Genomic DNA, 15540 nt, shown 5'->3' with positions numbered 1-15540 from the left:
GAGTGTCAAACTCCCTACTTACGGAGTACTCCGTACGATGGTACCGAAATAGTGGGCCAAGTACGGAGGTACGGGGACTTTGATGGTGCTTTGACTGCTGGGTTAAGGTTACGGTATGTAGATAAGATATGGCTTTTACCAGCATCACCGCCTTCCACGCAACAAAAAGTTCTCTTCCACTCAGTTCTTCGCATCCATTCACCAGTGTCCAATTGTCCAAATTCTACATTGAAGTTAACTGCGAAGTCGTCCTGCCATGGATATTAGGTACCTTCCTTTAGCCGCACAGGCACCAGTCTCGGCATCACGATGTCGCTTAAGCCACTACCCACTTCTGCCTGCTCTGCCTGCTACGGTGGGGTCTGATGAAGCCAAGCTCTTCCCAAAGTTCCCCTGATTGAGAGGAGAGCTCAACACACTCCATGGGTGAAGACGGTGTATATAATATCATGGCTGGATGCTCAAGGATTCCACGTCCGTTGCACTGTCTTCATCATTATCAACGCTTCCTCACACTTCTCGCCATCCCTCCTCACTCACCATGTTCAAACTAGACAATTTCACGGTTGACCAGAGCACCGAGGACGTCTATCAGAGATGCATTCTCCTGTCTGGAAGATGCGACTTGCAATCGGCCCAGGACGATGAGGGTGGCTTCGTTGTGGTTGACACCAAGGACCACACCGGTCAACCGCTTTTCCCTGAACAGCGTTGGCCTATGTGTCATGGCTATTTCAAAGCTCTCGTCCTGCTCGCGCCCGGGGCTAATAAGGTCGTTATCTCGAGCTGTCAAGACGCTACTTGCCGCACCGAGGTACCGTTGAACTTCCTGAATTGTGCAACACGGGTACATGTCTGACAGCCCGAAACAGTTTTCGGTTCGGTACACGCCTCTGCTACAAACGCCCCCTCTTCATCTGGCTATCATGATCGCGAAAGACTCTCCGCTGCTGATTGACTGCCCACCGTCAAAGTTTGGCGGTGTCTCCAGCACGCACTCCAGCTTGGATGCCGCCATCGCAAAGTTCCGCATGACAGCATACATGTGGCAAGCTCTTACCGCTGAGGATATGCGCGCCAAGGGACTCGGTCGTCGTTCTTTTCGCCTCGAGGAGGAGTGGACTATTGACACCCTAACCAGCCGCTCCGTTTGGTCTCGAACAATGGGACCCGTCCCCAAGATTCATCTCGTCCGTACCAACAGGACGCTCGCGGAACTTCGCGATGCAGACTTGGCACAGCAGAACCCTCGCGCAAGGCGTAAAGATGACCTCCACAGCATCTTCACCAGGGCGTTGCAAGCATACGGCCCTCCCTTTGAGTCTCAGGCCAATCCTGTCGTTGCTGGGCTAATTCTCGACTCGCACTACGACCTGGACACAAACATCATTCTTGCCCACGCAGCCCTCGGTTGTCACAGCCCAACTGGCCTTTCTCTGGGCATGTTTGGCAGTCACCTGACATATGCCTGGCCGCGCTTTCTCGAAGAAGTCCCAGACTGCCTCCTTGACACCACGCCAACGGGCGACACGGTTGGCAACGACAACGGCGAATGCGCATCCATGTGGGAGGCCTGCGCCGTTGGTCAGGGCGCATTCTTGCACGAGGTCGGCCATGCCTTCTCAGCACCACACACCTCGGGCATCATGACCCGAGGCTACTCGCCAGACTGGCCGAAAGCTTTCCTCGCGCGTACCGCTCATTCCGCCAGCCGGCAGACTCAGGGGACGCAGCCCGTCACGCCGGCAACGTCACACGATTGCTGCTGGGACGTGTCTGACGCGCTCCGCTTCTCCAATTTCCCTCACTTTTGGCTGCCAGGGGATACACCACGACCGAAAGATGTGCCGACGGTCAATGTCGAGGAGCCCAGCGATGAGGATGGCAGCCTCGAGGATTTGTGCATCGTGATTCAATGCGACGCAGGGATTGCCAGGCTGGTCCTCACCGGCGATGATGGTAGGAACAAAGAAGTCGACGAGACAGCGTCCATCGCCACTCCCGCAATGTCCCTCCGTTACATGCACAGTTACCTCGCAAAGCGGTTCAACACTGAGAAATCGCTCTCCCTGGAGGTCACCGGCATGAACGGCAAACAAACCGTCATTGGGAACGTGTGGAAGATATTTGAGAATAGGTCTTACCTCCGAGTCCCCGGCACGGATATTCGGCTGCTCAAAAAGTGTGTCGACGGTTCTACCAATCAGGCTGAGTCTGATGACTGGTCATGGGCGGTGATGCTCAAGAAGCGAAACCGAAAGGGGAAGTTGGTCAGCGCAACAAAGATTGACTTGCGAGTCGGCTGTGCCCTCGACGGCGCCGTGGTTTACTACAGCGATGGCACGAAGATACCCTGCGGTCCCCGTGGCCAGGACGGAAACGACCCTCATATGGGCGGTCATCAGCATCGAAAACTAGTCTTGCCAGAGGGAGTCGAGATCGCAAAGGTTGCTGTGACTCGATGTGGGGGATACTGGCCGCTCGCAGGATTGAGAATGTGGCTTTCGAATGGTGCAGCGATGGGAGCCCTAAATGTCAGGGGAGGGGGCGAGGTGGAGACGTTAGGTGTGTTTGATGGCAGCGAACTCATGGATAACTGATGACTGACAGAGAACACAGTGCCGCCCCCGAACCACAAGATTATTGGCTTCTACGGCGCCAGTGGTCGCTACGGCATGTGCACCAGATTTGGCATAGTTACCGCTCCCAGGGATGCTACGATTCCAGACTCGGTCTACGACATGGCCGAACTCCAGAATAACCCCGAAGACGCCCACCGTGACAAAAGACGGCGAACTGTACGTTTACTATCTGTCGTGGGCACATATGTGCAGGACTGGCTGACTCCCTCGTCTACGAAGGAATCTGTACGAGACGAGTCTGACTCTGACGACGATATGCAGTCTGACGAGGACCACGAATCGGCCTGTGACTCGGACACAGAGGGCGTGGGCGTGGACACCGGCTATGATGATGGCTCTGACACGGAGATGGAGAGAGTCTACCAAAAGCAAGGCGGGCAGAGTCTGCGGACCCGGGGCCCGGCCGATTATTGACACCCGGGTCTCGAAGCTGGTCCTTGGATATGAGTCCTTGGTATCCCCTGGGCAGTTCCGCTAGCACAGCATATGCGATTTGTGAAGAGCATGTGAAGAGCACGATGGAAGTTGACGGGGGGTCCTGTAAGTTCCGGTATCGGAGATCTAGTCAAGTCACATTGGCTATTGTGTAATAGAAAGAGGCTTATTATTTGTTGATCTCATGTTGCTTGAGTCCTCTGTGACCTTGATTCACATGCCGTCGTGTGTGTAAGTAGTCGACTGTGGGTCGGCTCCAGCAGATTGCTTGACGGTAATTCGCGAGACATCCAGCGCTAGACCGCTTTGGGCCTCTTATTTGACGTCTTGGTTCCTTCCCAACTCCCGCCGGTAGGACTCGAGTGCAATCTGCTCAAAGATAATACTAAAACGTTACTTTATCCAGTCCTTGGAAGCCGCCTCGTTTCTGTTTCTTCGACCACGAGAGGAAACGGATCCTCCCACCTTCCCACCCATCCCTTTACGAACCCTTCTTTACTAGAGCGCAAAACAGATTCTTGCCGACTGTCGACTCTGTCGAGTGATCGCATTATCAATTATCATCGCCTCGTTTATCACGGTGTCTGCAATCCTCCCCAGGGCAGAGTGCTCAAGGTAATCTTGCAAAACATCAGCGCAATTTGCAGCACCTTCCTCACTCGGCCCTGGATTCAGGTGAACAGTCCCCAACTCCCCTTCCCTCTTTTACCACATCTACCATTTCCTGCTTTTCAATTCACTCTAGCTCTGATCATCACCGCTACTTGCACATCGCCAATATGCGTGTGCTCCTCGTTCAGACGGCTCAGGGACTGACGCCCTCGTGCGGGGGCTACAAGGCGAACATCAGCCTGCTCCGAAACCTACGCAGTTACGGCCATGCCGTTGCCCAGATTTGCTACGGATCGGAAGCCGAAATCGAGCGGTCTACCAAGCTAGCCGAGGCCAAGGGCATCCAGCCCAACCTCGTCAACCATCCAGTCCCGCCCGTCATCGATCTCAAGGGCGTGGTCCACAACATCTTCGTAAAGACATTTACCGACGAGGACGGCATCCACAATGTGGTTCTGTCACGCGCCGAGTTCAATGCGGCCTACCCGGTTCGGGAGTTCTAGAACGACATCCGTGCCTACCTGGATGTAAGCTCCCCGGCCTGACAACGCCTGTTTGAGGGATTCTAATATTCTGGCAGCGCAATGAAACGACGTTCCGAATGCTCATGCTCATCCGTATTTTTACCGCGCACATCACGCTGTTTCGCCCAACCCATGTCATCTTCAACGACCCGGTTACCATGAAAATCACTTCCCTCCATCCCGACTGTGGGACATTCAAGCGCATCAATATCATTCACACCGCCGAGCAACTCCCATTTGGGCCCTTTTCCGGCGGCGTCGATGGGCACTGCCTCTCTCCAGCGGTGGAAGATGCCCTGCTTCGAGGCCTTGACGGAATCTGGGCCGTTTCTCGCGCCATTCAACAGTACGCTTGGACGTATGGAACGCTGGAATCAAAGTTCATCGTCCACCCCACTTTGACATATCTGGATAAGGACACAGGAAGCCTGCCGGTCGTTCGCAACAATGTTGACAAGCATGAGATTGGAATGGTCAACCCATGCCCACACAAAGGCCTGGCGATCCTTCTCGCTCTGGCCGAGAGGTTCCCGGACATGAAGTTTGTCACTTGGAAGAGCTGGGGAACCAGCAAAGAGCATACGGCCCAGCTTCTCGCTCTCCCCAACGTGGAGTGCGTTTCACCTTTCCGACGGACCAGAGAGAATCCTGCTGACAAGTCACACTACTCAGGGTTCTACCGACAACTCGCAATACGGACGAAATCTGGGACCGCATCAGGGTTCTCCTTGCACCTTCGGTTTGGCACGAGGCGTGGGGCATCATTGTAACCGAGGCTCAATTGCGTGGAATTCCGGTTATTGCATCCAACGCAGGCGGCCTGCCCGAGGCCAAGATAGGTCTTCCCTATTGTATCCCTGTTAACATGGTGACCGGCGCGCGTCACCCGAATGGAGATTACGTAGTGCCGGAGCAGGACATGAAGCCTTGGGAGGAGGCCCTTGTCACGGTTATGACCGACAACGAGGCTTATCAGGCTCTGACAACCCTCACTGCCACCAAGGCTGCTGAGTGGCTTTGCAACCTCGACGACCGGGCGCATGAAAAATGGCTGCTCTCAATGATGGATGGAAAGTTGGAATGAGTGGACACCGCACCGCCGGTAGCGGCTCAACAGCACGCCGTAGAGTCCCCTCCCCATTTTCGGGTTGATTCGGCCCGCTTGACAGTGGCTACAGGTTTCCGGCTGAGGCATAAGCAGTCGCAGGCAGACGTATTGCAGCATTTGATGGAGTGCCGGTTTTCCCTATGACGTGTCATCTGTCCTTGGGTGTTTCTTCATTCGTGACTTGTCTTGCTGCTTCCTGGATATGCGGGGGCTCCCTCATCCCTTCCTGTTGCTCCTTATTTGAAGAGAAGGATCGCATGGATGGTCCTTCTTTCCAATGCTGCCTTTGGCAAGCATTACGTCCTATCATAGCTGGTGTATGCTTAAATTGCTGACATGACGGGGCTGATCCATGGGTGCAACCCGAGAAAAAGACGTGGTGGTTAAGGTATCTACGACTGTTAGCCATGGCTCCTGCATGGGTTTACTTTTTGTGCGCCATCCAAAAACATTGCCCACAATTCCGATGTCGTCGTCAGGTAATCGATCATTTCTCAAGGACGAGTGAGGAACAGCTTCACCCAAGGGGGCGGCTCACATCAACTGACTTGTTGCAGCCCATCCGGGGCTGCGCCTGACAGCCCTCGAAGTCCCATCCCCATACCCTGCAACGGCACACGGTGAGGCCGCAAAACAGGGATGGTTGGATATATGTGATGGATCATGAAGCTGGATGGCCGCCTGTCAACAACCCGTTCCGAGTGCTCTCGAGGCTCTAGACTTTCGACTGCCCCTTTCGAGATGTGAAATAGATGCTTCACTGCTTATCAGGTCAACTTGAATGACAGCCATACAGATCCTCAACGCATGACGTCGCTCTGTGGGGCTTTGATGTTAGTCTTGGGGAAGACGGCACAATGACATAATATCATCCGAAGAGCACGGGGACATTTAAACCGACTCAACTCGTTATTGCTCCTGTAGAAAACTTTTGAAGCTCAATCACGTACACGGTACGACCATCAAAATGAGCTCCGCAGGTCAATCTCATGTCGGATTCCCTTCCATCTACGAGTCACAGAACCAGCGCCACACCGGTCAGGCTGAAATCGGTGAGCTTAGGAGAACTACGGGGGAGAATGTCCAAGGGTTTCTACCAAGTGAGTGGTTGTACAGCGCCCCAAAAGGAAGGGACTAGATTGGCTGACTTCCCCCAAAGAGGATCAGCAAAATGAAGTGAACAGGTTGCACGAGGAGCAGGTCAGAGAAACCGCTCGCGCTTCGCTACAACTCGAATAACGTGTGCGGGCTGACATCATGGCGTGGTTTTCTCTTACAGAGACAGAAGAAGCAGGCCGAGGCCGTTCGAAATGATCCGACGCTCGCCGTGAGTTGTCCTATTGATATGTTTGTTCTCTGATTGCCCAAGGTGCTGATATCTTGTGACTTCTTCTTCTCGCGGGCAAAAGGCAAACCTTCATGGGAATCGGCCGTCTAGGGGCGCCTTGGTCGACAGGGACTTGCAGAAAGAAGATGAGGCGATTCTGAAGAAGAAGAATGATGCCATGACTGGAAAGAAGTTTTGAGTTGGCATGCTGGGGCTGGGGTGGGAGATGAAAACAACCATGTTGGCGGGAAACCTGGCGGAATCAACAAGTCTTGAGCAGAAATGACAGTGTATGGATTAGTTTCAATGGCAAAGATCTTATCCTCGTTTGATGATTGTCAAAGCAAGACCGATTGATGAAAGAATGTTGCTGTGCTGGGAGCAAAATAGGTGGTATTGTCCTGTACAAACCGGACAGTGATGTGGTCTTGAATGGTTGTGCGTAATACCTAGGTAATCTGATAACTTTTGGTCTGGCAGGCAAACAGGGGAAGGTTTTGAGATCTGGGACAGGTGTTGAAAAAGGGACGTCTGGAGCAAACATCTGCTGTGATTGTTGTGGTTGTCAACAAAAGAAAGTGCTTGACCAAGGAAGGAGGTAAAAGTGTTGGTGGGACTTCTGGTACGCGGTATATAGGTTAGGTTCAGTGAGCAGGTATTCAACAGGAACCACTACACTTTCAATGGCGTTGTGGTGTAGCGGTTCCAGCGCAGGGTTGAGAAAATACCTGGACGGCCTCTGGTCGACCTCTGGTCGACGGGTGTTACAGTCCCAGACTGCTGTCTAGGCTCATACCCTCTTTTTTAGCCTTCAGGTTCGATTCTTAACTGGACCATATCTTTTTAGTTCCTCCTTTTCTACTATATTCTTCTCTTCTCGCATTTACTCCATCATCTCCTCTGTTCTTAGGGAAAGAAGTGTACAAAACATGCTCTGCTGTGTTGTGAGCGAGGAGTGAGCGGGAACCCGGGGAAAGGTATATTGACAATCACGAAAGCAGCTTGAAGTCAAAGGTTTGACTCTTCAATAAGTCGCCTTTTTTCCTCTTTATATTTATTCCTCTCTCGCTGTTCCTTTTACCTCCTGTTCCCCTTTTGCCTAATGCTAAGATCCTCTGCTCAACAGGTGAAGTAACATAGGTTGAAGACTTCATTGTTGGTTCACTGTCATTGAACTTATTCAAGTACCTTAGAATTAGGGGAGAAACCCGCGAGCCGCTTTCTCTTGTTTGGTACGGCTGCCATCTGATTCCATTCGACGATTTCTTTCCAACTTCCAATATTTGGAACCTGTAATCTCCCTCCACCCTCGTTTTTCGTCCTGGATTTTTCAACTCATTCCAACAGTCTTCATTCGACCAGATCGCTACGAACGTCCTTCATCCGTACCAGAATCCCAACCAAATTCAATCACGATGCCTAGCCGATTTTCTAGTAAACGTGCTCTTTACTTTCGTGGTTTGTCATTTCCTCCGGGAGAGCTCTTCAGCAGCCAGCCCCGGACGGAACGCATCTACCAACTCTTTTTCGGTCCGGGCTACACGGAGGTTGACCTTCGCGAGAAGATCCAGGAACTGAGGGCACGAACGACAGGCATACTTTCCACAATGTTCTCAACGTGTCTCGCAAGAGTCGAGACTTTTGTCTCAGTTCAGAATTCCGTGCTGGGATGGGAAGTTGTGGCCGGAGATCTCAAAGAGTCACATGGCTCAAGCCTTGCCGGGCCCGAGGTCGAAGAGCTTGTGCGCGTCTATGCAGACGCGAGAGGCGCCTACGTCCGTGCTGCCGGAGAACGTGGTGTCGACCACACCTCCGACGACGCTGACGGGCTCATCGCCCTGATCGACCAGTGGCTCGACGCGACCGGACACGGACAGGACCACTGGCAGCCGCTCGCTGGAAACGACGGCGCACACCTCTTGGTTTTTCGCCCGGCGCCGCTGGAAAACGCCATGGCTCGGTTCGATTTGCAAGACCGGCCGGGAATTTCCCAGCAACCCGCCGACAACCAAGACTGGCCCCCCAAGCACCTTGCCCCGGCCGACGCCCAGCTGCTAAAGCATCCCAAAATGCAGCAGCATCTAGCAGGCATCTACTGGCAAAACAAGGCCGCGATGCCCAACTTACCCGGCGAGAATACCGAGCCCCTTGGGCTGCGCCTATTCGTCACTTGGCTTGGCTTAGCCCACACCACCCCTGGAAGCACCGCCGCCCTGTACTTGGCCCCCGTCGCTTTTATGAATAACCGGGAAAGAAAAGATTGGTACGATGCTTCGGGGCAGCAGGCAAAGTTGTTTGGCCATACCGATGACTTCCTCGAGTACGCCGCCGAGGCTTTCAGAAGCGGCAAGAAGACCGTGATGGGACTCTTCACCCCATTCTTCGCTATCCTCCATGATGCAAGGAGCATTACCAACCAAGGGGCCGATAGCGCTAACTCCGCAGGGTACTCACCGCGCGACGTGTTCAACCAACACCATAAGCTTCGCCGTTTTGGGTGCGCCGTCCTTATCAGACACATCCAACGAAATGGATCACAGGCAATCCAGGTGGTTTTGTTCTGCCCCTGGGACAGGCACCGGTGGATCAAGGAGGCGTGGGAAGAGTATGAGTGGCGCCTTCTTCTCTGGAAGGAGAGTCTCCTCAACGCGGTGGACACATGGGCTACCGGGCACGGCGTCAGCAGCTGTGATGGATATACGGGCGGATCACGGTTTACCCGGAAGGATAGGGAGCCGGACTCGGTGGAGATGTGCGCGCAGTGGCTTCATGATGTGATGACGGCACCTAACAAGACCATTCCGAGGGCCGCAGAGGAGGGTGGCGAAGAGACGGAGGCTTGGGAGTGGGGAGGAGTTGTGTCGGTTCACAAGACTTCAGAACTGGCTAGGCCGCGCGGGTTGAGGGAGGACGGGACGCAAGGGGCTGTTTGCCAAAAGCGGAAGCTGAGTTGCTTGTTGGTATTTTGCGGATGATACGATCGTAATACCCGAGGAGATACCTAGGTACCCAGAGGAGCCGGTGAATACTAGGAAGGGGGCTGCCTGAAAGTTGCCAGTTGACTGATATGCGAACAAGTGCGCTATGCTTACGTTAGGTACCGTCAGGCCTGGGTACCGTTGCAACAATGCATTTGAGAAGAAGATTGGAACTTTTTTGCGGCTGGCGAATTTGTAGTGAAGCACTGAACGCTCAAGTGTCAACATGAGGGCAAGGAGAACCCTGAGATGTATCAAGGCATTCAACCCCCAAGTGTCTTCGTGGCCGACAAACTCAATATGCTTCAAGTTAGAGCGCACACGCCAGGGTCGTATGTCGAAGACCGGAAGACGAGCAGATTTCGTGGTGTGCTTTAAGTTCTGTGGCGAGTCCGGTGCGGACATCTAGAGCCCGGGGCGACGATGCCGTTCGTGATGCTGTTGGCTCGCAAGAAACCCAAGAATATTCTTGAGTAGCACAAACACACTGAGGTACTCTCATGAATCAGGAGTCAGTGACACTGTGCAACCAGTTATCCACCGGTTTGGCCACCGAGATATCGCAAAGAAGGCCTCGCCGGGCCCGGCTTGGCGTCGTCTGCAGTAAGCGTAAGGTGCCTGTACAATCAACAGAGTCAACAATATAGGCCCAGTCATCTGCCACAGCTGTGCAGCTGATGAAGGCTTCTCCTAGAGTTGTTAACGAGTCGTCGAGTCCGGAAAGTTGGAAACTGGCCGCCGTTCTCTATCATGACCGCCAAGTACCTTAATTACTTCGAAACTGCCGAAAGCAGCTCATTCCCGCCTTCCAAGGGATGCTGCAAACCAGCTCTATAAGCAGCACGACCGCACTCGATCGATCTCGATAGAAGGCATCATGAAGCACCATGGAATGGCAGTCTCACGATTACCTAAGCGTTTGTCGTTGTTTTAGGCTTTCTTTTTTTCGGACCAATTGATCCGCAACCAACTGACACCCTGGAACCTGGACCCACCGTAGCGGAGGAGAAGCACAAGCTTGCACGTGACTAGGCCGTGGAATTAGCTCCGGTACAAGAGTCCAGGCTTTCAAAGTTGCTGGCCAATGGGATTGCGCTGACGTCATTATACGTACAGGAACCGACAGAGCTTGGGACGGGCTACGGTAATTGAAGTACTACTGTACTCCGTACGGAGTAACTAAGTTAGAATAGGTACAGTACACTACATGTACATCTCATGGCCCCTTGACTATTTTACTTACCTATCGGTGGAGAGGCAAACGTCGTTCCTGGATGAGAAGAAGTCGCTTGTATCTGTCGGCCCTCCAAGAGTGCCTGAGATGGAGATTTTCAGTCGAACAAGTTCTCCGGGGGCATTGTATCAGTACCCCACAATACGGTACTAGTGTAAGGTAAGGTACAATACCTTACGTACGTGTAGGGCCAGAGGGTGTGGTGGGGTTGAAGCGGAGAGAGAAACTGTGACAGGCTGACAGCAAATCGCACTGTTCATGGCCACACTGGCCACGCTAACTCTGATCTTCCTTTCCGCCCATTGACCAGATTTTTCCCTCATGGAAAAGTCCCGCAAGCACATTGGCCAAGAACAATTTGATACCGCACCCTGCACTAAGCCGAAACCGTCCCGATACCATGGAGTCGGAGAAGAGGGGGAAAAATAATGCGCCTTCTCCGGGATGGGATTTCCTGGTTCCCCCATGATCCAGCAGCCTTCTCCGCCAGTCCGCCATTTTGACCTGCGGATCTCGACTAGGCCCCGCCCGTTCAAGCCTGCCGGGTCCGCTGTCAGCAGAGTGCAGGCATCATGTCTGTCACCGTCGATGACACTGAGGTCTTCGCGTCTACGAAGCCTTGTGTTGAGGATGAGAGCTCGGAACGCGCCAGACAGCGCGAAATCGCAGCGTGAGATATCACCATGCTTTGTACTACTCCGCCCGTGCCACATTGACATTTGACTCGGTGGAGCATGCCTTGCTAACACGTCTCGTCCCATCTCCAGCTATCTCTCGGCAGCCTCCTTCCCGCTGGAGCTGCCTGTTTGTTTCCAGGAGAAACCTATACTCAACAAGGATCCAATCTTGAACGCTCTCACGCAGCTGGGCGCCCATCGTCTTCACGTCGACCGCGCGTTTATATCCCTTATCGATCGGAAATATCAATATGTTTGCACCGAGATGACGAGATCTCACTCCCTCGTCGACATGGAGTCTGACCAAGGAGACACCGTTGCAATCGGCGTTTGCAAGATTCGGAATTGCGATGGAGTGTGCCCCGCCACGATCAAGGCCTTTATGGACGAGACGGGAGAATGGGTGCGCACCGGGCCTGACGTCGTCGCCAACAGGACTCGCTACATTATCAACAACTTTAAAACGCATCCCGACTATAAGGATCGTCCCTACGTGACAGTAAGATCGGATTCCACTCTTATTAGTTGTTCTCTCGCGGGACCCTCCTTCACGCGTCCCGCGTTATATATGCATTCGCCCTTCATCACGTCGAATTGCTCACTAATTTCTTCAGGCCTATCCCTTTTTCACCTCTTACCTGGAAGTGCCCTTGATTTCTCCCCTTGGCTACGTCCTCGGGAGCTATTGTGTCGTTGATAGGTGCAGTCTTCCTCTCTACGCACAGAAAAATCGCGATTCCTAATTTAGTCTCCCGGTAAAGCAAGCCTAACAACTTCGATAATGACGAGATTGTGAAGGTCATGAACGAGATAGCCTCTGCGATAATGAGCCACCTCGAAAATATGAGATCAAACCAGAGCCGCGGTCGCTCAGAGCAGCTTGTCCAGGCGCTAAGCAGTTTCATAAGACCCGAGCCGCCGGTTCAAGTCCCCAACCCGCCGTCAGCCGGCACCCCAGGGGACAGCATGGAGGGATCCGGTGATCCGATTTCTTCCACCGCAGGACGGGGTCGTGAGCTTCGGGGTTCGATCGCCTCTAGTAAGCTAGATAGAAACGATGATTCTAGCGACGCTCTATCGTCCCACGGCTCAAAAGGTCGACATCTACCCTCCGCCCGGTCGCGGTCTTCGGATCCCTACTCTAGCGACGCTCTATCGTCCCACAACTCAAAAGGTCGACATCTACCCTCCGCCCGGTCGCGGTCTTTGGATCCCCCACAAGGTTGTTCAGAGACCCCTCCTACAACCCCGTCAGACGAGCCAGCCGAAAACCCCACAGAGCAGCAGTTCATCTCGACAAACATTCAGGCAGATGCAAATCCTGCCTCGCCGCGTCCGGCGGGGACCTTTTCTGATAGCTCGGAGCCACGCGGATTCATCAGCTCGGCAAACATTAGGGCAACCTTCTTCAGGGCAGCAGCAACGATTCGTCGATCGATGGATCTCGACGGCCTGATGTTCCTCGATGCCATGCCTAGCTCATACATGAGATCGGACAATTCATCGCCACACCCTGGTGGAACATCAGATGAGGTCGATGGACCCTTCTGCGCGGCGATAGTCAAGGCTGCTTCTGCTCCAGGCGGGGAGACTATTGTGCAGTCCACGCAGGTTCGGCTACCAGAAGCGTCTCTGCAAAGATTCATTCAAGCATACCCGCAAGGCCATGTATTCACTGCGGACGAGCTGGGCCCCATACCCGAGAGTTATGGCGTTGGAAAGCCATTCCAATCCAAGCCCGCAGCAGACTTGGAGAGCTTGGATCTGAGAAACGACGTCACTGCATTGTTTCGTGTCCTTCCTGCCGCCAAATACGTCATCTTTCTCCCCTTTTTCCACTTCCAAAGATCCTGTTGGTATACCTGTGCAATCGGATGGATAGAGGATCCAGCCCGTGCGGTCGGCATCGCAGACATCGGTTTGGTTTCGGCATTTGGCAATTCGGTCATGGCTGAGATTTCGCGCCTAGAAGCAGTGGCTGCTAGTCGCGCCAAGTCCGATTTCGTCTCCTCCCTAAGCCACGAACTTCGAAGTCCCCTTCACGGCATCATGGCAAGCAGCGAGTTGATCCGCGAAGCGATATCAGACCGTTCCATCTTGTCGCTCCTCGACCTGCTTGATTCCTGCTCACAAACGGCCCTTGACACCTTTGAAAATTTGCTCGATCATGCCATTGTGGCCCATGCCGGCCATGGGAGCGCTTTTAACTCTTCTCATATGAGACAAGTTGATCTGGGATCAATGGTTGAAGATGTCGTGGAAGCCGTCAGAGCCGGGCACCTGTCGGGAAATGTATTCCACTCGCAGACATCATCGGGCAGGAAGAGAGGAGCATATCTCACCGGACCCACTGATGCTGCACACGATTTGCCAGATCGTCCGTTGCTCATTACGGTACAGGTTGCAAAATACCCATGGAGATTAACGGTCAATGTCGGTGCTTGGAAGAGGATAGTGATGAACCTATTCGGCAATGCCTTGAAGTACACCAACACCGGCCGTATTGACGTCGGGCTGAACGTTGTGAAGAGGACAGATCGGATGGGCCACCCTCAACCTTACATTTCATTCACGGTAGGGGATACCGGGTCGGGCATGAGTGCGGACTACCTCAAGTATCATCTGTTTACCCCTTTCCTCCAGGAGGATTCACATGCTCCTGGAGTGGGACTTGGGCTTTCGATTGTCCGGAAGCTTGTGAGTGACCTCGGCGGCGTCGTTAACGTCAAGAGTTCCTTGGGTATCGGCACTCTGGTCGAGGTCTTGGTTCCCCTTGGAGAGGCTGTGTCGGACTCTCTCCCCGCCGATGAGCAGCAGTCCTTACACGACCAATTCTCGGGTCTCGATGGCCGAACTGTGTGCCTCGTCGGCCCTGACGCCTTTGCAGCGCTGGCCGATACAGACTTTGAGATCACCAAAGAGGTCCGGAGCTGGTCGGAAATTGTTGAGAACGCTCTCAGAGCCATCGCAGGGTCAGGAATGGAGGTCATACTCGGTACCAAGGATTGTCCGGCACCGAAAGCAGACCTCTATGTCTTAGACTCCAGTTTATTCGGCAGTACGGTCGAAGAGCGTCGCGATATCATCTTGCAGAAATGCCGCGAACGAGCTTCCCCTTTGGTGCTGCTCTGCTCGGGATCAAAAACATCCTCATGCGTGGGGCATGGGATCAAAAGCCACGACATTCATCTGCATCATCCAATCGGCCCGAGGAAGCTGGCCTCGGTTTTCCGATCAGCCCTGGAGGCTAAACCTGTCGGTGGCATGGTTCAAACACGTACTGACGAAAAGAGATACCCTGATGACTCGGCCAAGGATCAGAGTTCATCGCCGCCCCGGACAATAACCCCGAAGGGGCCAGCCCTATTAGCACCCCAACCCCCGCCCCCTGAGTCGTCATCAAAGAACATGAAGAGCGTTACCGAAATTCCAGCATCGACGGGCGCCCAATCAGAAGTGCCATCCACAAAAAGCCGCCACCTTCTGCTTGTTGATGATAATCTGATAAATATCAGTCTGCTCACACGCCTAGTACGGAAGCTGAATCACACCTTTGAAACTGCGAGCAACGGACTGGAAGCAGTACAGCGATATAAAAGCTCACTTGAGGGACAATCCAAGCGCTTCGACATAATCTTCATGGATATCAGTATGCCTGTCATGAACGGATTTGAGGCTACCAGGGAAATTAGACAACTGGAGACCAAGGCGGGGCTGAGCAGGTGCAGGGTCATTGCATTGACCGGTCTGAGCAGTGAAGTCAACCGGAGCGAGGCCAATGCGAGTGGGGTGGACGCTTTTTATACAAAACCTGTCAGGATGGATACAATCAAGAGAATACTGGACGAGGACAGGCCAGAAGCGAGCCCAGGGTAAGGGTCAGCTGTTTCGCGTCTGGAACGTGTTCGATTGGGCTCCTGTGACCATTTGGGAAGGCTGCGACAGCAGAGAATTCGGGGAACTGATGGCCATCGTTCCGCTCCCCAACCGCGGTAGCCTGGAT

General features: G+C 53.5%; 5 protein-coding genes across 5 annotated transcripts; all 5 read left to right on the top strand.

The window, feature by feature from the left end:
- The first annotated feature begins 147 nt into the window (after window positions 1-147).
- N656DRAFT_784858 (uncharacterized protein) lies at window positions 148-3257 on the top strand. The gene is made up of 3 exons (XM_064816260.1): window positions 148-814; window positions 873-2565; window positions 2620-3257. The coding sequence occupies exons 1-3, from the start codon at window positions 542-544 to the stop codon at window positions 3054-3056; spliced, it is 2403 nt and encodes an 800-aa protein (XP_064665458.1). The 5' UTR covers window positions 148-541; the 3' UTR covers window positions 3057-3257.
- A 599-nt stretch (window positions 3258-3856) lies between these two features.
- Window positions 3857-5666, top strand: N656DRAFT_832765 (glycosyltransferase family 4 protein; the record flags this gene model as incomplete). The annotated part of the gene is made up of 3 exons (XM_064818670.1): window positions 3857-4177; window positions 4270-4826; window positions 4886-5666. 3 exons carry the CDS (start codon window positions 3857-3859, stop codon window positions 5295-5297), a joined length of 1290 nt encoding a protein of 429 aa, XP_064665457.1. The 3' UTR covers window positions 5298-5666.
- Window positions 5667-6234: 568 nt separating this feature from the next.
- Window positions 6235-6957, top strand: N656DRAFT_849089 (uncharacterized protein). Its single transcript, XM_064819324.1, has 4 exons — window positions 6235-6421; window positions 6481-6521; window positions 6601-6648; window positions 6731-6957. The coding sequence occupies exons 1-4, from the start codon at window positions 6289-6291 to the stop codon at window positions 6845-6847; spliced, it is 339 nt and encodes a 112-aa protein (XP_064665456.1). The 5' UTR covers window positions 6235-6288; the 3' UTR covers window positions 6848-6957.
- A 1106-nt stretch (window positions 6958-8063) lies between these two features.
- On the top strand, window positions 8064-9631 carry N656DRAFT_849088 (uncharacterized protein; the record flags this gene model as incomplete). The annotated part of the gene is made up of 1 exon (XM_064819323.1): window positions 8064-9631. The coding sequence occupies one exon, from the start codon at window positions 8064-8066 to the stop codon at window positions 9621-9623; it is 1560 nt and encodes a 519-aa protein (XP_064665455.1). The 3' UTR covers window positions 9624-9631.
- A 1801-nt stretch (window positions 9632-11432) lies between these two features.
- N656DRAFT_719280 (uncharacterized protein) lies at window positions 11433-15413 on the top strand (the record flags this gene model as incomplete). The annotated part of the gene is made up of 4 exons (XM_064812354.1): window positions 11433-11530; window positions 11628-12036; window positions 12152-12237; window positions 12299-15413. 4 exons carry the CDS (start codon window positions 11433-11435, stop codon window positions 15411-15413), a joined length of 3708 nt encoding a protein of 1235 aa, XP_064665454.1.
- Between the last annotated feature and the right edge of the window lie 127 nt (window positions 15414-15540).

Source organism: Canariomyces notabilis, assembly GCF_033297395.1.
Source record: "Canariomyces notabilis strain CBS 508.74 unplaced genomic scaffold N656scaffold_37, whole genome shotgun sequence".
Lineage (NCBI taxonomy): Eukaryota > Fungi > Ascomycota > Sordariomycetes > Sordariales > Chaetomiaceae > Canariomyces > Canariomyces notabilis.
The sequence above is the reverse complement of the archived record's forward strand: the minus strand, read 5'-3'. Positions and strand labels throughout refer to the sequence as shown.

Coding starts and splice junctions, on each gene's coding strand:
- N656DRAFT_784858 (XM_064816260.1), top strand. CDS start 542: ATGTTCAAACTAGACAATTTCACGGTTGACCAGAGCACCGAGGACGTC. Junction 815..872: donor ACGCTACTTGCCGCACCGAG/GTACCGTTGAAC, acceptor AGCCCGAAACAG/TTTTCGGTTCGGTACACGCC. Junction 2,566..2,619: donor GGGCGAGGTGGAGACGTTAG/GTGTGTTTGATG, acceptor CAGAGAACACAG/TGCCGCCCCCGAACCACAAG.
- N656DRAFT_849089 (XM_064819324.1), top strand. CDS start 6,289: ATGAGCTCCGCAGGTCAATCTCATGTCGGATTCCCTTCCATCTACGAG. Junction 6,422..6,480: donor TGTCCAAGGGTTTCTACCAA/GTGAGTGGTTGT, acceptor CTTCCCCCAAAG/AGGATCAGCAAAATGAAGTG. Junction 6,649..6,730: donor GAAATGATCCGACGCTCGCC/GTGAGTTGTCCT, acceptor CGCGGGCAAAAG/GCAAACCTTCATGGGAATCG.